Raw genomic sequence first — 27,471 nt, forward strand, 5'->3', positions numbered from 1 at the left:
CCATCCACACCCACCTCAGGTCTTGAAGATTGTTGAGGGGAAACAATAGATAAATACACAATTAAATGAATAAAGGTTTCAAATAGTAGTTCACTGTTGTCGTTCTTGTGCTTTTTCTTCTTCAGTGTTATAGCCAGCGGTTGACATCTATATCAGTGGTTCTCAACTTGTGGGTCGGGATCCCAAGGGGGTTCCCCACATGATTTTTGGGGGGTCCCCAGATGACAGTGAAGTGACAATTTAAGGACTTTTCAGACCTTTTTTAATACCAAAGAAATAAAAGAAAAAAGACCATTACTGCATCAAAAGTAATCAACAAACTATAGGCCTGAATAGCCCTTGAGCAAGGCTTCCATGCAGGGTCCGGCTGGAAACAAGCTTCGTGCTTAGTCCGACACCCTGGGTAAACAACAAACTTTGCTTTGCATTCCTTTGGGTATCAAGAAGACTCACCCCAAAACCAACTCACCTCAGAGGTAGGAATACTCACCCCGGAAGACTCACCCCAGTATAGGAATACTCACCCCCAAGATTTTCGGGGGTAGGAACACTCACCCCATGACCTGAGAAAACTCACCTCGGATCACCCCAATGTTTAAAAAAAGGTAGATCTACCGGCTTGTGAGCTTTCCATTTTCACAGGATGCTTTCATAATGATGTTTAATCCATATCTGGATTAATCCATATCTGGATTAAATTCTTTCTTTGAAGGTATAGAATTACCAAATTATGTTGTTCAATTGCATTTAGCTAATTAAAGTGCTTTAAATACAAGGTAGATTTCATCAAAAAAGTGACCATTCCAATGTGTATAATGCAAAAAAATACTAACTTAACAAAGAAAAATGAAGAAAAACTCCAGTGAAGGTAAAACACAGGTATAATGTTTTGTTTTCTGTGTGAGCAAATTTGTGAACACGGGGTGAGTGTTCCGAGGTGAGTTTTCTCAGGTCCTGGGGTGAGTTTACCCACCCCCCGGGGTGAGTGTTCCTACCCCCGGGGTGAGTATTCCTTTTTCAGTTGAGGTGAGTTTGTCTTGAGGTGAGTCTTCTTGTATTCTTGCTTTGCCTACTATATAAACTAGCGAAACATTAGCCAAATTGTAAAATAATATAAGAAAGAGGCAGAAATTGTGAAAATAGCCGATCTAATGCTATTTAGAAGATTTGCTATTTTCACTGCATTTATCTGTGGAACTGATAGGGCTTATCAGGGTGGGGGGGTCTCCAGTTCAAATATGATTATTTTGGGGGGCCGCGGCCTGAAAAGTTCGAGAACCACTATTATCATGATCCATATGCCTTCCATAATAGCGCCATCTACCGGATTGTCTCTTCCTCTCATTATTTCCTGTGTCTCTGCCACTCAGGCGGAGCTGCTGTGATTTGTTTGTTGTGATGCTGTGCGGGAGGAGGAGGAGGCCCTATAGCTGCTGCAGCGCGACATTATTATGATGTAAAAAGGACCTAGAATTCATGTATTCATACATACACAGTTAACTGTGAAGACTGCATGCGGTGATCACATCAATCGGACATCTCACTGAAACGTGCTGGCCTGTTGTTGACTGAAACATGATGAATGCTAGGCTATGCGCGCACCCAGGCGGGTGAGTGTTGTTCATTTTACGGTTGTATTATGTTAATCATTAACTCTCGCTTTAATCCGATGGTCTCTGGCTAACGTTAATAACGGTATCATGTCTCTCTCGGCTGTAAGGCCCGCCATCTGCATAACGCTACAGAACCAGCAGTGTAAAGTAACTAAGTACATGTACTCAAGTACTGTACTATAAAGTACAATGTCGAGGTATTTTTTTTTATTACTTTACTGGAGTATTTCCAATTTTCAGTACTTTTACTTCTACTCCACTACATCTCAGAGGCAAATGTTATACTACACTACTACTACAATTATTTGAAATCTTATAGTTACTGGTTACTTTGTTGCTTTTGATTATTAGTATTACAAAACACACTAACCCAGGGTTCATCGCCATGCTGGCTTGTGGACATGTTTGTAAAAAATCCGTTTTTGCAATGGGCATACAAAATGAGTTGACAAAACACATAAAGAGCTAGCCCCAGAATGTCAGTGATCTTTACATACATTTCATGTATTCCAAATACTCAGCCATAGTTGTAACAGAGTATCTACATTTGCAGTATTGATATTTTTACTCAAGTAAAACATGTGAGTACTTCCACCACTGCACTACACAGCTGTTCACTGCGACAAGGAAATAAGAGCAAAAGATCGCCTCGCGAATGAGGTTAATACCTCATGTACATAATCATCACCATTATAGGTTGTATCTCTTTTAGTTCGGACTTGGCTTAATTGTAAAGTAATCGGCGTTTGTGTACCGTTAACCTAGTAGAACCAACAGTTTTGTTATGTTGTATCCTGCAGACACGCTAACATGTACATGGCTTGACATACATTACAAGCAACCAAGCTTGTGTTGGGTCGTTTTTATTTTTTACATGAACGTCAAGCAGTGATGCACTAGATAACGTTTAATGTCTAATGTTATAACATAGTAATAGCGGTGTAGTCAATACTGCAGTGGTTTTCAACCTTTTTCGCGTCAAGGACCCCCACATTGACAAATATTAGCCCAGGGACCCCCATTTGAAAAGATATGCCAGGGACTCAACCATTTAGATTTCTTGGGGGTCCCAATCTACACTGTATCACCATCATCGGTGTTCATTTAACTCTGAGAGTGTACAAATGGAACCAAATGGACCCTAACGGGTCCATTTGGTTCCATTTGTACACTCTCAGAGTTACAGACATATAAGGGTCAATTTTGTTGCTTTTTTGTATACTATTCAAATTGTTAATTGACAATTGCTAATTGTCCCAAAAGTGGCTGCAAAAGATTTCTGCTATTTGTTTCAAAAAGATTTATACCCTGTAAATATAACATGTATATAACGACGACATAGCTCTGTTTAACACAATGATGTACTGTCTGTACCCCCTCCAACTCTATATACTTTCCCCAACTGTTTTGATTATTTTTTGACACTTGCTTTGGCAATGTAAACGTATGTTTTCTCATGCCAATAACGCTCCTTTGAATTGAAAAATGTAATTGATTAACTGATTATCTTGCTCTTGTTCCTCATCTTCCTAACCCTTCAGCTAGGAGGCCAGCCCATGACAACATGTGTGCTCCAACTTTGCCCGTAGTCCACTGCTGTTGTCACAGGAAAATCTGGTTACACTCAGCAGCTGCCTGGAAACACATCTCTTTTGCACCCATTTAGTATCTTCCCCCAGACAATGTTGTGGAAGGCAGGGAACCATGAATAGATACACATCTATCAGACAACTTGGGGATGGAACCTATGGCTCCGTCATCCTTGGTCGCAGTCTGGAATCAGGGGAACTGGTTGCTATAAAGAAGTGAGTATATATATAGATAGAACTTTTTATTATAGTGTCCTGCACCACAAGATGCCCAGCTTACAAGACACTCATAAAATTAACACATATACGCTTTCCACTAAAATTCCTACATGGCCAAGAACATTTCATTTGTTGTTTTTCGATTCCAAATATCGTTCACTAGTGAGGAGTTAAGATTAACAAGAATTTGCTGCAGTTGATTACATCGAATGTGAAATAAATATTGGCATGTCTGCTGCTAATGAGTTCTGAAAGTAGTTGGACAACATGAGTGTTTTTATGAAGACATCTCCCCTGAAAGAATGCCATCTTTAACTGTTTGTTTGTTTGTTTGTTATTATCAGTGACCACTGACCAGTAGCCTTTATTTCATTCTAGAATGAAGAGGAAGTTTTACTCATGGGAAGAATGCATGAACCTTCGTGAGGTCAAAGTACGTTTTTTCTTCTTCTTTCTTTCGGTGAACATTTTCCAAAAATAGCTCATCTACAAGCTCACAAAGCATCACAATGTTTTTGCTAAGAGTTGTTACAGTAGCTTGTAGAACAGCTATTTCTGCTATTCATTATTTTCTTTAAAAAAAAGAATCAGGATTAAGTATTGTATTTCAACTAGCCTGACCTTCACTCCTGAGGTCACTGGCCAACACATCATCCTTTACGCCTCTTCCCCGTTACTAATGGTTAATCAGTAGGTTAATTAGAAGTATGCAGTGGTTCCTGTTGCACCTTTACTGTACTTGCTCATCCTCCAGTGTCAACATGTTTAATAGTGGAAGGTAACGTTTTTAATGACAAGTTGCTTTTCAACAATTACAAATGACACTGTGCTCTCGCCTAACAATGTCATAACCTTTGACCTCTCTCTTCCGCTTTTCTACCCCTCCCCTTCTCAAGTCAATGGCACAGTTATGTTGGAACTATTGTACATTTTGATGAGCTTGTTCACAATATTGTTTTTTAACAATTGCAATTTTGTGCTTTTTTTGTGCAAATGTTACTAGCTTACTATCATTATTTATAACACATATTGAGAATGCTGTTGTCTAAATTCTTCTCACAGCTCAGAATCACAAACCAGCTCTAAGAATAGAAGGTGATTCTTGTGCCCTTTGGTTTGACCTCTAGCTTTTGTCCCTGACCTCGATGTCCCTTTCCTAGAGCTGGAATTTAAGTGAGAAGAATATGGCTAGAACATGCTGGTCCCTAGAAATCACTAGTCCCTAAAACACGATTTATACTTCGTCCTACGACGGTGTCACGTGCCAAAAATAGCCCATCTAGAGACTCACAATGCATCGCATCCGCAGCGCATTGTCAAGTTGTAGAGCTGCTATTCTCGTCGTGCCACTGTTGTACGACAGAGCATAAATTAGGCATAAGAGTCCCTAAGATTATGAGTGCAGCATGTTACGTCAAGAGAAATATTAAATCCCATTTTGGCTTTTCCCTTACTGAAAATATAGCATGGTTAAACTTAGATCATTCCTGTGCATGGGTATATTTCTCCATCCTGCTTACGAACGGATTCTAAACAGATTTATCACCATTTTAATTATCAAACACCTACTTTTGCTGCACTTACCCCTAGAATACATTTTGCTCTTAAAACCTGTCTTATTTGCCTTTTTGACAGCAACAATTTTTATTTTGTAATAGTTGGGACATGCTATTTGAATGTGCTGCAGTATATCGTCTGGCATGAGTAGACCTACTGTTTCCCTTTGGGCCATACACATGTTGGTATATAATTTGTTTCTTTATTATTTCAGTCCTTAAAGAAACTCAACCATGCCAATGTGGTCAAACTAAAGGAGGTCATTAGAGAAAACGACCACTTATACTTCATATTTGAATACATGAAGGAAAACCTCTATCAACTAATGAAAGACAGGTATGTTGTTTGTTATTCTGTGTTCAAATATATTTGATAGAAGTGTAAAATCATGTTCTATTATTGACGCACTTGTTTTCTTTGTTTCAGGACTCGGTTGTTTCCTGAATCTGCTGTGAGAAATATTATGTTTCAGATACTGCAGGGGCTTGCATTCATTCATAAGCATGGTATGCTTTACAGCTTAATAATAAAGGGCACTGCTTTAGAGATGCCAGCATTCTTTTGAAATGGTTTTAATTGTGATTCACATGAAATTCTATTTACATTTATTTTTATTTAATCTACTGTACATGCCCTCTTGATCATCCAGTATACTTCCCCTAGGGTTTTTTCATAGGGATATGAAACCTGAGAATCTTCTGTGCATGGGACCAGAGCTGGTGAAGATAGCAGACTTTGGTCTAGCCCGTGAGATAAGATCTCGGCCGCCGTACACAGATTATGTCTCAACTAGATGGTGAGTTTTTCAACTTGAACAACTTGTAGCAGAACATAACTTGTTCAACAGGTACCATACTATAGCCCAATGGGTCAGTGCCATACTATAGTAGCTATAGCCAGATCACAAAACTCATAAGAAGAGCTTCTCTTCACTGGACAGGTACCGAGCTCCAGAGGTGCTGCTGAGATCCATCTCCTACAGCTCCCCCATAGACCAATGGGCTGTCGGCTGCATCATGGCAGAACTGTACACTCTCAGACCTCTCTTCCCAGGTTCCAGTGAGGTCGACACCATATTTAAAATATGCCAAGTCTTAGGAACGCCAAAGAAGGTATGATCTCTTATTGGTTGTCTAAATGAAAGAAAATCAATTGCTGTGTTTACGTCATCATATTTTTATGCACATTTTGAAGTATATTAGAAAATGCAATACATGGAAATGGCAAAACTGGGGGGAAAACCGCCATCAAATTCTTAAAAACTCAAGTAAGCATAACACCTCCCATTTACCCCACCTCCCATTTACTGCACTAAATGGGAGATGGAAACACCTTTAATTCACATGACTACTATTGATTTTCTACAAAGAACAGGACAAGTAGAACTACAATATGAGCAAATACCTAGATTCACCACCAGTAACCACGTATCAGCAGAACTGATACTCTGTACCAGTGAGTGCCGGCCCAATTCAAGCAGTCTGTATCAACTTCATGAATTTTTCTTTTTGCATTATTTTCTTGTAAACACAGCTAAGCACAGTACGACTTATACTGGTGTAATATATGGATTATTCATACCTTGCTTAATGTTACAAAAAAAAGTCCTCTTGCAGCATTGGAATTTCATGACTATTTTTATTTCCTAATTTTCTCTCTGATCTTTCATGTTAATCTCCCCTAACTGATGTAATCAGACAAATCCTGCACACTTTTTCTGATTACGTTGGACTATTATGCTGGCCACTCGCACCTGCCCCACGTTTCTATATTATGGACCCTCCAATATACTGTCGGAAATAAAATGTACTTCTGCTAATTAAAAGAAAAATATAATCTTAGTTGTAGAATTCCTGTGAGAAGAGGTGTTCGTTGACGACCTGTGTCTCTCTCTGTTTAGAACGACTGGTCTGATGGCTACCAGTTGGCAAGTGCCATGAATTTTCGTTGGCCTCAGTGTGTACCCAGTAACCTGAGGACACTCATTCCAAATGCCAGTACTGAAGCCATCCACCTGATGAGAGACCTGCTCCAATGGGATCCCAAGAAGAGACCAGCCTCTGGCCAGGTAATGTACAGATATAATTATGTACAGTTGTTGGTTATTTGTTCAGACCAGTTTAGACAGATGCTAGGTTTGATGCTTACCTGGTATCCTAATTATAGCCTTAATTGTGTTCTTTGCAGTCTACTTACTTGACCATGCACATAACTGATATCACGTATTTTATCACATGATGATGGCTCATTTACAGTAAACAATTATTTTTATTGTGAATGTTTAGTTTTTAACTTGTAGGTAGGGTAAGTGATATAAACTAAACCATGTGAAAATGTATTTTCACATTTTTTATTAAAAAGCGGAGAGACGGGGAGACCCCCATGTTACTGAACACAAACGTATAGCAATGATTACTATCAGAATATAGAGCTTTAACCTTATAATAGAACTTTATTAGAAGTTTATCCAAAAGATATCGCCTACCCTACCTTTTAAGTTGATGTTGCACTACTGTTTTATCCCATTACTGTATTATTTAAACGTCTTATTTTACTAAACTAGACCGGTGCCTGATGGGCATCAGCCTACTCGGGAACAATGCAAGTTGGAAATAATGCAATAACCATTATCAGACTACCCGTTGCACCCGTCTGTCTGTCGAGGCCAGTCTATGGCGTCACTAATATGTCATATTACAAGACTTGAATATGTGTAATCTGACGGTATTCCTACTCATTTTCCATCCGCAGGCCCTTAGGTACTCTTACTTCTATGTGGGTCAGGCATTAGGCACTCCCCAGCAGATCCTGGAACAGGGCCGGCCTCAGCCGGGTCTCGCACCCTTGCAGGCACCACCGCAGTCGCAGCAGGCGCTGCCTCAGCAGCCCCTGCTTCTCAAGCCAGTACCTCCTGCTCAGCCTCCACCCCCCAACCAACACTGCTCCCCTTCCAGGCCCCTTCAGCAGATCCAACCATCAACGGTATCAGCAGCTGTCCAGGCCCCAGGGTACCAGCGGCACACGGATTTGGTGCGAGAACAACAGCAACCCAAGCACACCCTGAAGCAAGAGGACACTGAGGCCACAACACACAGTCATCTTCCTTATATTGTCGACAAGGGCCTCCAGAGCAAGGTAAACAAGTACAGTATGCACAGTAACATCATCCTGAGCGACATATGTAAGTGCACGGTGTATTTGGGCGGGGGCGCGGGCGGGGACTTCTTTCTTCTACAATAGAAGAGTTAGGACTTCACATTCTAATACAACCAAAATACCCAATCTCGGCACCGACCACAGCAGCGCACCTCATTAATCATTAGACTCCCAACCCACTACCACTGGGAGTCTGGGTTGGACTCCCGCTTGGGATAAACTTTTTCAGTCATCCGCGGACAACTTTTTTTCGCCGATAAAGTAGTTTTGGACCATGACGGAGGCGCGCCGACTCAGCAGACCTTGAGGCCGAGGAGTTGCACCCGAGCGCCTCCAGGCGCGAGTGCCCGCAACGACCGGCCGATGGTCTGCTAGTCGACTAAGCGCCGTCCGAGTTATGTATCGATAGGGACAGAATCGTAAATAATATTGGTGGGGACTGCGTTTGCCCCACTCACTGCGTTTGCCCCAACTGCCACTCAAAGTGACTACTGGCCAATCACAGTGCGTCTTTCCCGGGACTTAACCAGCTCTCAACTGCCGGTACACAAACGCAGGACACTTACAAAGCTGGCTCATCCTGAGGTCCCTATTTTGAAGGAGGAAGTTGGTATTAATTTGCGGAGTGGGGATGTGTCCATTGCAATGGTGCCATCTACTGGACAGCAAATGAGGGCACTATAAGGGCTCTGAATTAGTCATGGGTGTGCTTTGGCCTTTACATTAATAAAACCAATCAGGGTGCGATCACCTTTAAGAACTAGTAGGTGTGCCCGGCGTGAGGTGCATTGACATTCACTCATCTAATTGGCGGAGAGCTGAAGAAGCACAGAATGATTTTCTACAGTAGCATCCTCTGCAGGAAGTGAAAGCACTCAAGCTTAATAAAATCTACGGGAGCAGCATTAATAATGTGATATAATGATGTCAGGAGACGGGGGGGAAACAAAATCTCTCTGCTCACTGAAACATGAAACGAGAGAAATCCAAACGCTGTACACGGCCGTTACTGCGGTCAGAATCACTTTAGCCTAATATTAGTCTCTTGTCCAACAGACATCTGTGATTGATATGTCAACAAGATTCATTTAAAGGCATCTGAAATCTTTCCCAGCACCCAAATGTTTGGTATCCACATAACATATCATAACATAACATATCCATTAAACTTGAATATGTTATGTCATATACCAACCTCAAAACCCCATCAGCTTTCCATGAAAATAGAAGAATTCAGATTTATGTTTGTGGCCTTGCAACAAGAGTGCACTTAATGACTTAGTCAATATTTCAATTGATTAAAAACAGACTCTCCTGTCATTAGGTTCAATGTGAGGTTTTTGTAGGGCGGTTGGATATCATGTCTATGGAGAGGTTAGCTGCTTTGGTAGTCGCGGGCAGGCTCAGGCTAAGATTACGAGGTGTTCCCTGAAATAATGGAAATAGAAATGCCACACAAATTACTTGCCATAAAGCTTTTAATTAACGTGGTTTTGGTTTGTATTTTCTATAGCCAATTCTTAATAAAACCCAGTATTCAGCTTGTGGGGTAAACTACTGCAAAATGTACTAAATAAAAATTACAGTTGGCTGTCCCTTTCTTTTTACAGCTGAGACAGGAGTCTGAGAATGCGAACCTCCTGAGCTATCAGATGAAACCTAAGGCAGGCCGTCGCCGCTGGGGCCATGGTACAGGACACGTTAAGGGTGAAGAGTGGGATGATTATGAAGACACTGAGCTGGCATCATTGAGCATTCTCAGCAAAACTCCTTTTTCCTCAGAGAAGTCAAGACAGGGAGAAGATTCACTGAGCAGGTGAAAGACCTGCTCAGTGGCTTTACAATTCTTTTAGTTTCTTTGTTTTGTTTTTACAATTCTCTATTTTCTTCTTCTCTTATTCTGTTTTATTTTAACTTAATCTTATTTTATCTTAATGTTCTGACTGTGTCTTAACCACTTAAACCCTACATTCTTTGTTGGCCGGGGTTCCCCAGCGGTCTATACTTTGGCCCCCTCGTTTTTCCCCTGTACAACAAATCTTCCCCATAAATAGCCGATCTACAAGCTCAGAAGGTGCGTTGTGATCTTGTAGATCAGTTATGACCTTGTAGATCAGTTATATTTGGTGAATGTTCTATTATCTATTTTCGTGAGAAATGAGAACATGTATGATGTTTTGTGTAAAGCACTTTGAATTTCCTTGTTGAAATGTGCTATACATATAACCTTTCCTTGCCTTTACAAGATATACTGCATGTGCAAATTAATTTGTAGTTATCTTGTTTTTGGTGGTTTGTTATGATTTTCTGGCTGGTTATATTAGATGATACAATGGTATAAAAATGATAATGGTATACAAAATATATCCAAGATGTTTTCAAGTAGTTGGGGCCATGCCGTCATGTCATGGATTCATCCAATAATTTACAGAAAGCAATATAACAGGCCTGTAAGAACAATAATGTTAAAACCCACTTTTTCAGATACGGAAATGTTCTGGATTTCAGTCGACCTAACGGCAAGGAAGAGGCACCTTTAAATTTGAATAAGTCTACAACATACCTGGAGCCATCAAGGACAGCCTCTGCTAAACAGCATTACTTGAAGCAGTCAAGATATTTACCTGGTAATATATTTGAAATCTTCCATCCGTTTCCATATTGTTGCTTTGGATAAATTCATTTCAAGTTTTAAGTCAGTCAAGAACCCAATATGTAGAAGTTTAGTCCTTGATACGAAACGTATTGGTTCAACTGTTAAGGGGTAATACTATTCATGTACCCATTTGGCAATCCAATTTACCCCTATTTTATACTTAGGATATTCGTAAATAGCACACATGGCATCACAATGTGTTGTAGGTCTGCTATTTTCATGTAACTAAACTCCTACACACTGTCAACGTTTTGGTTGTTAGGCCTTCCTCAGGTCAACTTGAGGAAGGTCTAACAAATGAAGAGTTGTTTCCCTGTTAAAGTCTCTGCATTTGAAGACAGTGTATGGGAGTTTTTCATCCACGTTCCTTTGGTTTTCTCTTACGAATCTGTCGGTTTGTAGGTGTGCAAAGCCTTGCTCTTTTTTAGATCTGCTATTTTAGAAGAAAAAAAATTGGAAAGAAAAATAGACTATAATGACCTGCCCAAAACTGGGATGATGCCAGTGTTAATGTTGTTAAGGCTATATAACCCAGCCTTTTATCAGGAGAAAGCCTGGTAGCGACCTAATACAGAGCGTGTCTATAGGGCGTGACTTCCGTATGTAGTTCCCCCGGAAACTGTATTTTTTGACCTATCACAACACAGGTTTCATGCACGGGGACTGTAAACCGATGTTAAAGCCTCAATGTAACTTCCTAGGGCGGTACTTTTGCCAAATGCCAATACTTCCCTGTCAGGTACTACAAAACCGAGTAACCTTGTGGAGAAAACACAGTTTAAGTTTTTTTTAAATATAGACCTTATCTGATATTTGCTGATATTTGCTTGTCTTTTCCTTCAGGAATAAGTACAAAAAAGAATATGTCAACAAACGCCAGTAAAGACTATGGTGGAAGCCACCTGTGGAGTAACAGCTATATTCCATTTGGAGGGACTCTGCCAATCAGAGGCACTCATGGTAAACTACTAGGGCTGAAACTATTGATTATCTTATTCTTAGCTACTATTCTATCGATTACTTTTTCAATTAAGTGTATAATCAAGAAGCACAGTATTATTATTACTCTCCGCAGGAGAGTATTGTTTTCACTTTCTAAATATGACACACCGATTGGTCAAGCCTCACGTGACACGTGACAATACGGTGAAATACTGTATAAATACATGGCGTCACTTTGACAGTGTCTTTGCCACTGTCAAAGTGAGGTAAGACAGGAACCATCACGAAATGGCTGCATGGCTGATACATAATTGGCAGATAGGACAGATAGGACACTTATATAGACAGGAGGGATATGACACTTACACAGACGGATAGGACACTTACAGTACACAGACAGGACGGATAGGACACTTATACAGACAGGACGGATAGGACACTTATACAGACAGGACGGATAGGACACTTACACAGACAGGACGGATAGGACACTTACATAGACAGGAGGGATATGACAATTACACAGACAGGACGGATAGGACACTTACAGTATACAGACAGGACGGATAGGACACTTACAGTATACAGACAGGACGGATAGGACACTTATACAGACAGGAGGGATAGGACACTTACACAGACAGGATGGATAGGACACTTACATAGACAGGACGGATAGGACACTTATACAGACAAGACGGATAGGACACTTATACAGACGGATAGGACACTTATACAGACAGGACGGATCGGACACTTATACAGACAGGATGGATAGGACAGTTAGAACATAAGAATTAGAACATTCCCAACATTCCCAACACATTCCCACCTGTCTTACCTCACTCTGGTAAGAGTGAGGTAAGACAGGAACAATCACGAAATGGTTGAGAAATGGCGGATACTGTAACAATTGGATAGGACACTTACACAGACAGGACGGATAGGACACTTACACAGACAGGACGGATAGGACACTTACATAGACAGGACGGATAGGACACTTATACAGACAGGAGGGATAGGACACTTATACAGACAGGACGGATAGGACACTTATACAGATAGAACATTCCCAACATTCCCAACAGCGGAGAGTTGTGCTCCGAGGAGCACTTTTTCTAGTTATTATTATTATTATTATTATTATCATTTTTACGGGTCTACACAACAGATTGTAGTTGATCTTTTTTATAGTGGACTAAATTGATTAGTCTGATTATCCACTTAAGCCCTCTTTTATTACAGTATATACCGTAGTGTCGTGCAAAGACTGTTCAAATACCCGATGTATAAGCTCACAGCGCACTCAAATCTTTGCTTTTAGGGGTCCCCGGAACAAAATATTTAGATATGGCGCCGGCGGCCAAATACATATAATTTTGGGGGTCCTTGACATGAAAAAGTTTGAGAACCACTGATTCTCAAACAGAAAACTGTTTAGAAGACATTTTTTGAATCTGCCTCAGGTCTTAAGTCATCATGGTGTCACATTAAATGCATGTTTGTTTGCTTAACTGCAGGTACAAATACTCTACCAAGCGGCTACGCACCATCCTTTTACAGAAAAGAGGTTGGCTCTGGGGGTCACCGCGGGCAAATTGGATCTATGGCAGAGTCACCAGCATCAAGTGAGGACACATCTAGTCATGTTCATTTGTTAACTGTCAAGTGATATTCATATAGTTCAGAATTTAGAAACTATATGAACTTACTTACAACAATTATTCCCAATTGCTTTTTCTTCTTTTTTTTGATACTGTACATACTGTATTCATCGCTGTGTGTACTCCACCGCACAAGGGTGTTCCTTGACAAAAGGATCATGTTGCAATTCAGGCTTTTAGATAGTTCATAAATTAGGCTTACTAAGCCCTATATATTCATTTTATGAATAATGAAAATATCCACTATTTATTTTAAATGTACATTTTCACAATTTTCTGATATAATGACATGCCCAATATAGGGATGCCAGGTTGAAAGTGGTTAATCGTTTTACTTGCATTCTGTCTTAGATTATGCAACCTGGAGATCTAGCAGAAGCAGTCAGATGAGTGCCTCAGCCTACATGCCATCAGGCAACAAGAGTACCCCTGCTCTGCTGCCTCGACCCACTGGCCAGAGTGTCCATGGACGGACAGACTGGTCTGCCAAATATGGTCACCGCTAGCAGCCTCTCAGGGGCTTTGATCTATGCCCTGGATGAGACAGCTGTGTTCCTCAACACTCTTTCCTCTCCAAAGAGTAGGCCTAGGTGTTTTATAATCGAAACGTGTACATACATCTTATACAGCAATAAAAGGTTCGTTTCATTATATCGATTATTATATACGTACTTGTGTGATGTAATATTTGTAAGTGTATATGTTACGCCTAAATGAAACTAACAAGAAGAAGTTCAACTCATTAATCAGTGGATTACAATTCTTTGCTCAGTGTTTTGTTTTGTATTTCTCTATAATGTACCTATTGCCCTCATGAGGTTATACCACTGCCATGTGTTTTGTATTCCATGTGCATTTCAACAGTTCAGTATGCATTATGCACAGATTTATACACACCTTACCGTGTTTTTTGTTTTCTTGCCAAAGAATTATTTTGCCTCAGTGATTTTTATATTCCTTGTTTGTGTTTCATGACATTAACCTTGCAAATCCAGGTATTATTATTATTATTATTTTGTGCAAAATGTTTTCCAATTTTGTGTTTTTTCACTAATTGAAGTCTGTGTTTTAATCCAAGGAAAGAAAATGCAATGCAAATTATTGCTGGTCTCAGCATAAAACTCTGTTAACTTGGTCTATTACCTGGGCTTGTGAGCCTGTTTAACTGCCAGTTATCAAGTGTTATTAAATATTTCCTTTGATACTGTGTCAGGTTTCAAAATGTGGTTATTTATAGGCCTACTTTACTGTTTATTTGACTCATAATCCATATGAATCCACTTTTCAAGATGCATACAGTAGTATTCATGTTTATATATTTTACATGATGCAGTAGTTTTTTGTATGTATCTATCTTTCTTTCTTATCTATCAGATAGATAAGATATATACCTACCTACACATATCCATATATCCATATCCTACTGTATATTGCACATGTATATAACACACACACACACACACACACACACACACACACACACACACACACACACACACACACACACACACACACACACACACACACACACACACACACACACTGTCAGAGTTAAGGGGAGACCCTGACATTTAAAAGAGAACCACTGAGCTATGGTATGTGCAGTGGTATAAAGTAACTAAGTACATTTACTCAAGTACTGTACTTAAGTACAATTTTGAGGTATTTTTACTTTACAGGATTACTTCCAATGTTCAGTACTTTTACCTCTACTCCACTACATCGAAGTATTGGTACTTTTACTTAAGTAAAACATTTTGAGTACTTTTTAGAACACTGTTGAGAACCATTGAGGTATGGTTTGTGAGGGGTAACCGGAAAACTCGCCCCAAAACACGCTCGCCCCCATTTCTTTCGTGGACCAGTGGTTCTTGTATTCTACTAGTTTGTTTTACTGAGCATAAGGTTAGCAATACGTTTAGGGTTAGGTTTAGTTTTACTGAAGCTGAGTTTAGGAATAAGGTCAAGTTTTGGCACCGTTTTACTGAGGTTACGTTTTTAGGAATACCGGGGGCCAGTTGCACCCTAGCTTAAACACATTCAATCCGGGAAAGTATCTGTGTCATTTTAGATTTCTTTGGCTATTCAAAAATAGCAGAGATCTACAAGCTCTACAAGAGATCTACAAGCTCTACAAGCTCATAGCGCGGCACGAGTGCCGCGCTATGAGCTTGTAGATCTGCTATTTTTTTGAAAAATTGTGGAAATGTGTGCAAATCTTTGAATATATATATATAACTCAAATCTTTGCATCTGGGGGTCCCTGGAACAAAAATATGTTACAAATGTTGAAAAAAAAGAAATTTTCACAATTTTTCTAAAAATAGCAGATCTGCAAGCTCATAGCTTGAGCTTGTAGATCTGCTATTTTTGAATAGCCAAATAAATCTAAAAATGACAGATACTTTCCTGGGCTAAAAGTTTTTTTTAAAGCCATTTAAGCAGTGCCATCTATTAGAGAGTTACGCCAACTCCGTTCACTTTTTCGGGCCAGGTCTTCTACATACACATACATTGGTGAATAGTGACAAATCCCTAAACCGGAAGTTCATGGAATGCATTGAAATCGACGGCTCCTTGTCACTATTTCCAGCTACATGAACCACGTGACAGACGCTGTTTCTGACCCCTCGTTGGCGCAACTCTCTAATAGAAGGCTCTGCATTTAAGCTATAATTAGGCTAAATTTGAACTAGTGTGAGGTGGTGCAACTGGGCCCTGCTGGTGAATACCACCGGATTTGCCCCGGGGCGACTGTGTTTTGGGGCGAGCGTTTTGGTATATTTGAGTGAGACAGGCATGCACCCCCCACAGAGTGAACACTCAACTCTAGAGGGCGTGTTGTTCACCACTAGTTCTACATTACACTGTACTACATAGTATAGAAGCTCCAGGCGAGCCATCGAAATGGCTGCGTTTCTGAGAGCTCGTAAATATGTTCGTTGTGTTGTCCGTTTCTCCGACCGTGAACTGTAAGGTTTTTGTTGAACGCGTTTGTACAGAAAAAGAAGACTTGACACACAAGCCACACGATGGTCAGTCGCTTGTTTTATCAGTTATTATTATGAGACAGCTGTGTCTAGTACTTGCTAGCCTGCTAGCTTATTGCTAGCGAGCTGCACAGCTAGTGTGTCAGCCAAGTGCATGTCTCGTTTGTTTGTCATGACGCGTGTCCTCTGCAGGTGTTTAATAATGTCTTAGTTTAGCGTTCATTTGGCCTGGTTAAGCTCAGAGTTAATTGGCTTTATGTCGACGCTAAACGTGTTTACGTTACGGAACGACAATGATGTATAAAAAAAGGAATCAAACTTGGGGGGGGGGGGGGGGGGGGGGGGAGTATTTTCTTTTTTTGTCAATGTGACTAATTCTTTATTTTTTGTGTCAATGTGACACATTAAAAAATATTGGTCAATGTGACTAATTTCAATTTAAAATTATATTTTAAGGTGGCTTATCTTTTTTTTTTAAGGGTCTAGTGAGGAAATATTGAGGACGTTTCACCTGATGTTATCACTTCTGTGAAAGTCATTCCCATTAAAAAAAAGAGAATAAATGCAGCTACAGACGCTGCACAGTCTTTTATAATCCATCGAGCTTGGACTGAGGACAGGAGTCAAAAATAAAATGGGCGATCTACAAGCTCTCACAGCGCATTGAGGCGTCGTGAGCTTGTACTTATAGATCGGCTATTTTCGGCGCGCGACACCGTCACACGATGACGTATATTGGGCTTAAATGAGGCTTTGCCCAATCAGTGACAGCCTTTTAGTGGGATGGGCGGATCATCTCCATTCCATTAAAGGAAGAATGAAATATATATACACACACACACACACACACACACACACACACACACACACACACACACACACACACACACACACACACACACACACACACACACACACACATATATACAAAAATAATAAGAGCGCTTTGACAAGTTGTAGGCAAGTAAGTGACTAATGGTCTGTGGAATTTAAAACAAAGTGTGAACCCATAGTCATATTGTATAGCTATTGAGATATTTGGCATGAATATTGAGGTATGACATTTTGTCTATATCGTGCAGCACCAGAATTTGCAAGTAGAAAGTGAAGTGTTAAAATGAACAATAATTAAAATATTACCCATGATTTCTGATTTACTTTTCGGGGGAAATGGGCATGACCTTTGGGCAAGTAGTACATGACCTGTCAACCCCTGAGTGTGTGTGTGTGTGTGTGTGTGTGTGTGTGTGTACACACACACACACACACACACACACACACACACACACACACACACACACACACACACACACACACCCACACCTTTAGCACTGACTGTAACCCAATCAGACACAGCTTGGGTGGACGGGTCATCTTACTGGACAGTCCATGGATCATGCATGCATAGATATGTAAGGGGTAAATTACGTTATAAATAACCATTGAAATATTGCACAATGATTGAGTAGGAGGTTCCTGCACAGCTGGAGACTGCACTGCTAGAATCTCATTTCTAGAACATAACCCTAACCTTCTTGACCTCTAACACACCTATAAGTTATAACCTTAAACCTAAGCCTTCACGCCAACCCTAACCCTAAAGCCGGAACCTGTGCTGTGCACTCTCAGACTGAAAGTGCAGTTCTCCGGGCTCTGCTACTAGGAACCCTGGTGTTGCCATGTTTTCTTAAGTGGAAGTGAATAAGGATTTCCTTATCTTTACAGGATAATGATTATAAAATTCCCCTATGAGCCAGCTATGCCTGAATAGCATCCACTGTGCTTTTTTTTTTACCCGGCCATCACATTTATTTAAAATCCTGTTCGGGCTGCGGTCACACCTGTCAGACTTATGAAATGTCAGGGCTGTGAGTTATGATGTTGGAAAATATTGCCTTATTTGGAATATGTAGCCCTAGCTTTCTCCTGGAAAAAAAGTGTCTCTCACAGGCATTATCAGCATTTCCGAGCATTATACAGTTATATGACAGATTGAGATTTATAACATGCAGTTCAATTTACTGTAGCCTTCATTGTAATATGAGCGGAGTAGTATGAACTAAACTCTATTTTAGCTGTTGGGGGGAAATGCTTCCACGGCCATGGTTGGATGTCAGACATGCATAACTAACTGCAACTACTGTAAGCAACTGTCCATTGATATTGAATTGGGTACACTAATGAAAGGGCCATAGCTAGGAATTCTGGTCCCATGAAAAGATATGATACCTAGGAACCTTAAGTGTATAGCGCACGTTGTTGCTCTGGGTTTCCTGCATGGAAGAACGTAGTCTAGTGGCTACTGGATGGGCTGCATGTGCTTGCACACGCTGGGGCTGCATAATATAGATAACATAACATTTTTTATGTGCAGATAATATCCTGCACATACTTCTACATTCATTCAAACTTGCTCTGAGTCTAATGATGTCTGAGTCTAATGTTGTGAAAGAAAAATAATTATAAAGAACTCACACTGGCACATAAAAACATGGCACTTCATGTCAAAAAGGTAGTTGACCTCTGCCATATTATATAAAGACAGAATGTTCTGTTTGTTTGAAATGGAACGTAGCAAGTCGGCCTGGATTCCAGGCTACACAAACATACCTGTCAATAAGAATTCAAAATAATTACTGTGGGCCTCATGTACTTAACCTCTGGGGCCCCATGAGTGTTCATCACGCTTCACTGTTTTGTGAAGCCCTGATGACAGACTGCTGCTTGTCTGTTAAGAACAATTTGTTAATTACAAACTTGTCAATCATTGATTCCCATAGGTTGAAGAAAATACAAATTTTGGCGGTATGGTAGAGGAGGAAGAAGATGAAAGTTCAGATGATCCAAATCTCCAAGTAAGTCTTATCCTCAACAGACACTTAACTTAATTCTAAACAGCTGCTGTTATTTGAATTCATTGAATACGGTATGTATACCCACAGTAACGCTGCCTTCAACTTAAATACCTGGTCAGGGTATGAAGGTGAGATTTAGACTTGTAGGAATGGAACTGTTCACAAAGTCAAGTTTGATAAGCAGATTAAGCACCATGATTTGGATGTTTGGAGAGCCAAACCAATCAATATTTGCCATCTGGTGTATTTGGTTGAACAAACACTAACATTTCAACATTCAAACAGACACACATTATTGACATTGACATATCTTTGAGGGGTGAAAACCTCAAACCTAGACTTAACCCATTAATACCGGTAAAGCCTCTATGTCATTTTAGATTTTTGCGTTGGCTATTAAAAAATAGCAGATATACCGGCACAAGCTCACAGCGTGTGTGAGCTTGTACACCTGCTATTTTTTAACGTTTTAGAAAAACCTTGAAAGTGTGAGAACTACTAATTTAGGAGGCATTTGTGGAATTGGCCTCAGGTCTTATTCATTGAAAAACCTGTCACTCATGCAACCATTCCAGTGAGTTATTGTTGAACTGAGAGGAAATAAAAATGTCAGTTTCAAAGAATGATGAAGACCATGAATTAGAATATGTGCAACTTTCTACTTCAATGACAGTTGGAGCTCAATGTGTTCAGAGCTCAATGGATGTCTGAACTGAAACCCTACCCTGGGGCCGGCGGGACGAATAGAGGATCAGCACATGCCACAGATCTCCGAAGGACACAAGAACTGGTACGGGAAGAAAAGGTATTGCAGCCAGGTTTATTTCTGTTCTGGGCAGAAGAAGAACCTGACCTAGGAAGATACTGGAGAATGGAGAATGTATTATGTGCAGGCAGACTTGTTTCGATCGCACAACTCATCTGAGTCAGACAGGACGCAGGAAGACGTGTGTGGCATAGTAGTGAGCTAATAGATTTTCTTTGTGTATTAGTATTTTCCTAATTCCATTTTTTACGGCATGGCTCTGAAAGATGTAGCCGTCTATAAGAGGGTCTGTTTGTCTCACAAACCGCTGGAGTACCAAGTGTCTTGTGCACACTGTCACAAGGCTAATGTAGAATCCCACGCACACATTTTTATTCACATACAGTATGATCTATACTTTTTTGAATAAATGTAACTTTTTCTTTTATCACTCATAATGGCAGTCAAAGGGACTTGCTCAAATTTGGCCATGGAGGATGTCATCGGCTAGACTCTTTCATAGCCAAGTCGTGTATAAGGGCGGTAGAATCGAGTTGAAACATGCCCAAATAGTTGTAGATGGATACGTCATAGACGACTGGCCACATGAAGTCCAAATATCGACGTGTAGCCACGCCATTACTGTACCCAGTCTTGTTCTACTATCAGAACCCCTTTTATAACAATCGTCCTTCTGTGTGAAGGTAAAGTGTAAACCTTTTTGAAATATTTTTGTGCTGTGTTTTATTCTTTTTACCTTCACTACAGAGCTGTTCCAGAAATTCACTTTTGAATGCTGATATTTGCCGTCTTCTTTCAGGCCAGAGAGCTATTCCTGAAAGCTGTAGAAGAAGAGCAGAATGGAGCTGTCTATGAAGGTTTGTTTATGGAAGACATGGTGAAATCAAATCACTATTATAAGAAAGGATATTAGTAGTGTGATAAATGATTGACATCAGTAGTCTGTGACATACTTCGTCATGACAGGATTAGGTCACTGCTGCTGAACAGGAAAAGGTCACTGAAAGCCCATTACATGAAATGACAAACTTGCATGTTATACCTGCATTTAAAATCATCAAGGAATGCATAAAAGCAATGAATGTTTGATTATTATTAAAAAAATATCAATTTATTTTTCAAGCATTGAGTATTTATCACCCTTTTGCTTTGGTGGGTTGAGAGCCAAACCCAAAAAATATCCATCAGTTATATTGCTTAAACATTGTAAACCCTTTCACACCAGAAGCACAAGTGTGCATAGTAGAGCTGCAGCTAGCGATTATCGTGTTAGCAATCGTCTCATAATTTATTGCATAATTGAGAAGCGTATCGAATTGATGCAAAATAAATCATGGATTTATTTTTATATATAACCGACTGATCTACAAGCTCTTAACTAAGGCATGTCCTATGAAGACAGGTGGAAATTAAGTAGGCCAAAATCCAAAAACAATATTTTAACTGCAAAGAGGAATGGAGGAGAATATGTGTCAAGTCCCCAGAGTAACTGTATATATCACTACTACTCGTACTAGGACATGGCAAAAAAGAAAGGTCACAAAATATCTGAAAGGATGCCGATATCAGTAAATGTAGATATATTGTTTATATTTGTAAATTCACTAGCATATCATTCAAAACATTCTGCTTCTGCATACTTTATTCCACCTGGTGTAATTCGCTCTACCTCATGCAACCTATGTGCATCTGTTGGGAAAGCCCGGTTATAATGTGTCGTCTTTCTTACAGCGATCAAGTACTATCGCAGGGCAATGCAGCTTGTTCCTGACATTGAGTTTAAAATCAACTATCAACCTGACTCTGATCGAGTTGGTGGAAACTAGTAAGTTCATAAATGCAGGTTTGGTCTGAATCTTTGCCAATGATTCGGTCATAGATTATTAATTCAGATTTCTGCCAGCAGACATTAGAGAAGAAAAGAATAACATTCACCGTGTCTACAGTGTTACAAAGATGATTTCTGTTGATGAAATGCATATTTCATATACTATTTACTACTTGTTTTAAATGTAATCAAACATATTTTTAAACTCCTACTCATTGAAGTCCCCTCATTCAAAAACACTGTAATGGAAAGCTGCGACCAGTGGTTTTGCAAATTATGCACGACTGAACGAGATTTAAAGTTCATTTTGGCATCATAATTTAAAATTCAGCATCTGAATTTAACAACATATTCAAATCACAATATCATTAACGGGTCTGAAGACCAGTCCCACACCATGATTGGCAACGTATCTCGTTTCAACTTGCAAACACTTGCAAACACTTCCAAAACTGCTCCGATTCTTTGGTGTGGACTGGACTTTATGTTTCAGAAGCAAGATAGTGTACAGTAGTTTAACAATATTCAGAAATAATGATGTGCTGTAGGTCCACTCTGCCTGCTTCGGTTTTTCCTTTTTCATGTCGGTCTAGCCGCCTCCTATACCCTGTTACCTGTTATTTAGATAGGCCTAATGTTTTTTAAAGCTTTTTTGGTATTGAGAGACATTAGCATGGTTTGGCAGAGGGACTATTACAATTTGATAGCTCTATAAGATAACATATAGTACAGTCTATACTCGCTAATTGAATATCATATTCTATGTTGTAGCATGGCAGAGAACAATATCGAAATAGAAGATCTACTTGCCTACTTCCACCAACAGCTCACCCTGAAAGACTCTTCTCCAAAGATATGTAGTCCTGAGTCTGAGATAACTCAGTTGCATATTTCAGGTAGATTTATCTTGCTCATTAACTTTACATTATCTTTTGTTTGAAAATTAACTTTATTGGATCTGATGTTTTTCTCACTCTATTTTGAACTCCTTTGTGTTTAACTGCAGCCTTGCCTCCAGAGCTTCTGATGTACATATTTCGTTGGGTCGTCTCCAGTGATCTGGACATGCGCGCCCTGGAGCAGCTCTCCCTAGTCTGCCGTGGTTTTTACATTTGTGCAAGGTTAGCCCTCTCTTCTGGCAAATAAGGTGGCTTGTTTCACAATGCTTGCTTCTTACATGTCTGCCTTTGTGAGCTGAAAACTATTTATGACTGAAATCTGTTTTTGTTTATAAATAATTGTCTGGCGATATGTCTGCCATTATTATTTGACTTATTTCATGTCATCGGTATTGGCAATTACGCAGCCGATGTATCCCGACTTTTTATCACTTTCAACCTGGCGTCCCATATTGGGCATGTCAGAGAGCCTATTTTTTTTTTAAAGCTTTCAACAATAGTAGATCTACAAGCTCACAACGTGTCTCAATGCGGCATGTTGTGAGCTTGAAGATTGGCTATTTTTGAATAGAGCTTAAATCCTAAAAGTTTTTCAAATGTTTTTTTTTTTTTTAAACTTTGTTTATTGGATTTTTCTGCAGCAGTATTCAGCATTAAAAAAACATAAGGTACAGAAAAGCTTTTTAAAGCAGCCAATAAAATACAACATTCCAATAGACACATAAGTTTTTCAAATGTTTTTAAGAAAATATTGGTTAAACAGTAATTGGTCTAATGGCACTCCAAAATCAGGATCGGCATCCGACCCAAAAATCTGGCATCAGTCTAATCTCAACATTTTAACTCTGTATAACTGTTGATATTAATACAATTATGTAAACAAGAAAGCCCCAGATGTGAGATTCGCTTAAACCTAAGTGCTCTGCATTTGATTTATATCCTTTGTTTTATGAAGGGACCCAGAGCTTTGGCGTTGTGCCTGTATAAGAGTCTGGGGACGGAACTGTACCAAACTGGCAAACTTCAACTCCTGGAGGCATATGTTTCTGGAGAGACCACGTGTGCGTTTTGATGGTAATACCGCATATAATAAATTACAACATGAGAAATGATTTGTGCTACATTACTTGTTATTCAGGTGTAATGGCACTGATACAGCCTTTGATGTCCAGATTTGTTTCTTTTGTAGGTGTCTATATCAGCAAGTCGTCCTACATTCGCCAAGGAGAGGAATCCCTCGATGGATTCTACAGGGCTTGGCACCATGTTGAATTCTACAGGTAGATATTTCACTGCTGATATTACAGTGATGTGTCAAATGTACACAGATAAGTAATTGCTCTCATGTTTGTCACAGGTATCTCCGTTTCTTCCCTGATGGCAAAGCCATGATGCTGACAACTCCTGAAGACCCGCTGGTCATCGTCCCTCGCCTGCGTAGTAAGAATACCAGGTGTGTTTTTAAAGTATTTTCTCCACAAACACTCAATTCGAAAGCCAAAAATGAATTAAACGAGCACATGACTCGTGATAAGTTGCGACCAGCTCTCGATATGTAATTGAACATTTTGGACAGACAGGCAGCTCGACAGAGTGGGTTATGTACTAGCTGCAATTATTACATAATCGCCTAATCGCAATTATTTGAGATAATCCCAATTATTTTGCATAATCGTCTTAATCATTTCCATTTTGAAAATGTTTCATATATTTAAAAAAAAATTGGAAATAGCAGATCTACAAGCTCGCGATGCGACACGCTGTGAGCTTGTTGATCGGGTATTTCCACTATTATGTTTTTTTTTAAGTATAAAATGAGTAAATGTGTCCATTTCTTTTTGTATATTTAGGTAATTTGTCATATCTACCCTGTGCAACTTCAAACCTAAAAGACAAACATAAATGTAATTATTATTCATGTTCCAGTGTTCAACCAGTGTAAAATGTAAAATTAATATTATTATTAATCGTGACAGGCAGCTACATGAAATTAGCTAAGGAATTGAGGAGAACATAGCACATGATGGTTGAATGAGCATTTCTACTTACAGATTGGAGTCTGTGCTGCTTGGTCATTACCGTCTGTCACAGGAGACAGACAATCAAACCAAAGTTTTTGTCGTCGTCTGCAAGAAAAAGGAGGAGGTAAGTCTGTCGTTAACAAGTTTGTGTCAAACATTTCATCTTTACTACTAGCTCCATTTTGTTTCTTACCCATTCACTACAAATTGTGTGGAAAGTTAAATTATATTATTTACATTTAAGTTACATTTGATTATATTTGAATAATAAAATGTTTTTTTTATTTTTTTAATAAAAGATTAATAAAGATTGTAAGATTGTTGTTATGAACACTTTCGATTGACACAGATTTTAAACCTAATAAAAAATAGAATAAAATATTTAATTATTTCATACACCTTCAGTGCTTCAGGTCTGAGGGGTTTTGATAAAAACAAGGATTGCATGTATTTCATCTGAACAGAAGGTGGCAGAGTTTCAAAGAAACCGGTTCTGCAGGCGGAACCCAGCACCTGACGTTGAGCACAGTTTTCATGTTGGGCTGCAGTTGTCATCTGGGGGGCGACAACGTTTCAATAAGCTGGTTTGGATCCATCACTCCTGCCACATCACCTACAGGTACATAGCTTGATCTTTACTGAGGCTCTTGAGTTGATTACCTTGACTCCATCTATTGACACAGACTTAAAATTATGTTCTTGCATGACAGAATTGTACAAGAAAATCCTGATATATATATATATATATATATATATATATATATATATATATATATATATATATATATATATATATATATATATATATATATATATATATATACACATATATATACATATATATACATATATATACATATGCGTTTTGCTTATACAGATAATATATAGTTATTATTCATGGGAACAAAAACATACAATCATATTTGTTTATAGACCTGCTGGAGAAACTGTTGTCACTGCCTTTGACCTGGAGGACAAGATGTACACACCCTTTGTCTTTGCACGTGTGAAGAGCTACACTGCTTTCTCTGAGCGTCCACTGTAGGCAGCCCAATGGCCAAAGGCATGCATAATGATACTGCAACTTGATGTCTAAAAGACCATACAGATGGCTACGCAACACCTCCACAAGATGCATATATCGCTCGCCTGTTAGATTTGTGCTGCAGATGTATTCTGGTTTTATTGAATGAATTATAGTGCCGCCTAGTGTTTATCACACAAGCATGTTGTGTTTAAGGTTCACTACAGGAAATACTTATTCCAGAAGCTGTATACAATATTGTGCAGTTAAGCTAATTAGGGATTGCGCTTGCCTATTCCTAGCAATGAATGTTCAAAAACTCTCTTGTCTGTTTGTGCAGATTCCCTCTTTGACTCCTTCAATAAACAATGGTGGACTCAAATTGTTGAATTTAATTACACCAGCAGTTCTGACTTGACTAACTGAATCACATAATCTCTTTCTCAATGTGATTCACTCAGCGAAACAGAATTGTGGGGTTTTATGAGTAAAGGTATATTTTGTCCTCTTAACATGTACAGAAGGAAGGGAGATCAACTGGAGATCCACCAAGGGTAGATCTTAAATGGTCTGGACCAAGGGAAATAACTATTGTATGTTAGCAGTCTAATGCAAATCATTAGTTGAAGATTTTACCATGTGATTCTGCCCGATCATTGCATTTGTATCATCACCTTGGAGCAAAAGTAATAAATCATACTCATGGAAAATGCTGTTGTGTTCCTGTTATGCAACCAGGGTCAAAATACATCACAGACATGATTTCATAATATTAAATAATTTCTGTTTGTAAGGGCATGGCCGTATAATCCATGTATTTAATTTTCCAGGAATTAGGCTCTGAACAGATCAAACAGGATTTGGAATAGAATGTTTTCTAGCTTGTTGACTTCATACTATAAATGTTTTCCTGCAATGTAAATATAAATTAGATATATGATACATTAGATTACAAATATGCAATGAAAGTGGAAGGTCCGCATAGCATAATTTGTGATGAAGTTTATGGTATAATTTTCATATGAACTCTGATGGCATCCATGGCCTCATAGGGGGGAAAAGTATTTTTTCTTTTTTAAATAAGTCATCCTTTTTTCTAGTTCTGTTGATTAACCAGCATTATTTTTATAAGCTATGTAATAATGTTTACCTTCTTGGGGAGAGATAGTGAGACGGGTCTTAATATTGTGATATGGGTGAGTACAGTATGTGTGTAAAACAACCTTTTTGTTTGTGTTCAAGTTTGATAAGGGATCAAGGCTGGAATGGAAGTAGAATCAGCAGTGATGTCTCCCCAGGTTGAAGGACAATCTTTATCCATAGTAACTCATGCAAAACTGGTGAGTTAACTGGAAAATATGGCACATTGTGTATTATTTTTATTTGATATACACAACATGGGAGAAAAGGATGTAGAAAGAGATCAACAGTAAATAATACAGAAATTATATTCTAAAGCTGTAGTTTATAAGATTAATTATGAACAAATACTTAATTCTGAAAGAGAATTTGCCATTTGCAATCTTTAAAATGTTCGGGTCTAGGCTTCTGAACTGAACTGATCCGGGAGTTTGAGGTCACATGATATCAGTTGCTAACCGCCCCTGCAGATCCTTCGTTCTGTTGGCATCTGTTGTCATATTTGATCTTGTTTTGTAAAGCACTTTGTGATCTTATTTTGTAAAGCTC

At 39.2% G+C, this 27,471-nt stretch overlaps 2 protein-coding genes across 4 annotated transcripts; both read left to right on the top strand.

Annotated features, from left to right (window-relative positions):
- The first annotated feature begins 1,363 nt into the window (after positions 1-1,363).
- Positions 1,364-14,608, top strand: LOC311058297 (serine/threonine-protein kinase ICK-like). 2 transcript variants are annotated; one of them, XM_084075701.1, is made up of 14 exons: positions 1,364-1,610; positions 3,155-3,418; positions 3,800-3,854; positions 5,193-5,314; positions 5,405-5,484; positions 5,642-5,774; positions 5,919-6,090; positions 6,879-7,046; positions 7,730-8,113; positions 9,745-9,950; positions 10,619-10,761; positions 11,634-11,750; positions 13,256-13,363; positions 13,751-14,608. In XM_084075701.1, the coding sequence occupies exons 2-14, from the start codon at positions 3,318-3,320 to the stop codon at positions 13,903-13,905; spliced, it is 1,944 nt and encodes a 647-aa protein (XP_083931827.1). In that variant the 5' UTR covers positions 1,364-1,610; positions 3,155-3,317; the 3' UTR covers positions 13,906-14,608. The 2 variants fall into 2 exon arrangements, with proteins under 2 accessions (XP_083931827.1, XP_083931828.1); XM_084075702.1 differs by lacking the exon at positions 11,634-11,750.
- Positions 14,609-16,295: 1,687 nt separating this feature from the next.
- fbxo9 (F-box protein 9) lies at positions 16,296-26,531 on the top strand. Of its 2 annotated transcripts, none has more exons than XM_084076400.1 (13): positions 16,296-16,434; positions 19,170-19,244; positions 19,918-20,034; positions 20,810-20,867; positions 21,742-21,835; positions 22,610-22,734; positions 22,845-22,959; positions 23,693-23,811; positions 23,927-24,017; positions 24,095-24,190; positions 24,789-24,882; positions 25,223-25,377; positions 25,692-26,531. In XM_084076400.1, the coding sequence occupies exons 1-13, from the start codon at positions 16,432-16,434 to the stop codon at positions 25,801-25,803; spliced, it is 1,254 nt and encodes a 417-aa protein (XP_083932526.1). In that variant the 5' UTR covers positions 16,296-16,431; the 3' UTR covers positions 25,804-26,531. The 2 variants fall into 2 exon arrangements, with proteins under 2 accessions (XP_083932526.1, XP_083932525.1); XM_084076399.1 differs by having other exon boundaries at positions 19,918-20,049; positions 25,692-26,530.
- The last annotated feature ends 940 nt before the right edge of the window (positions 26,532-27,471 follow it).

Source organism: Gymnoscopelus microlampas (genome assembly GCF_963454915.1).
Source record: "Gymnoscopelus microlampas genome assembly, chromosome: 13".
Lineage (NCBI taxonomy): Eukaryota > Metazoa > Chordata > Actinopteri > Myctophiformes > Myctophidae > Gymnoscopelus > Gymnoscopelus microlampas.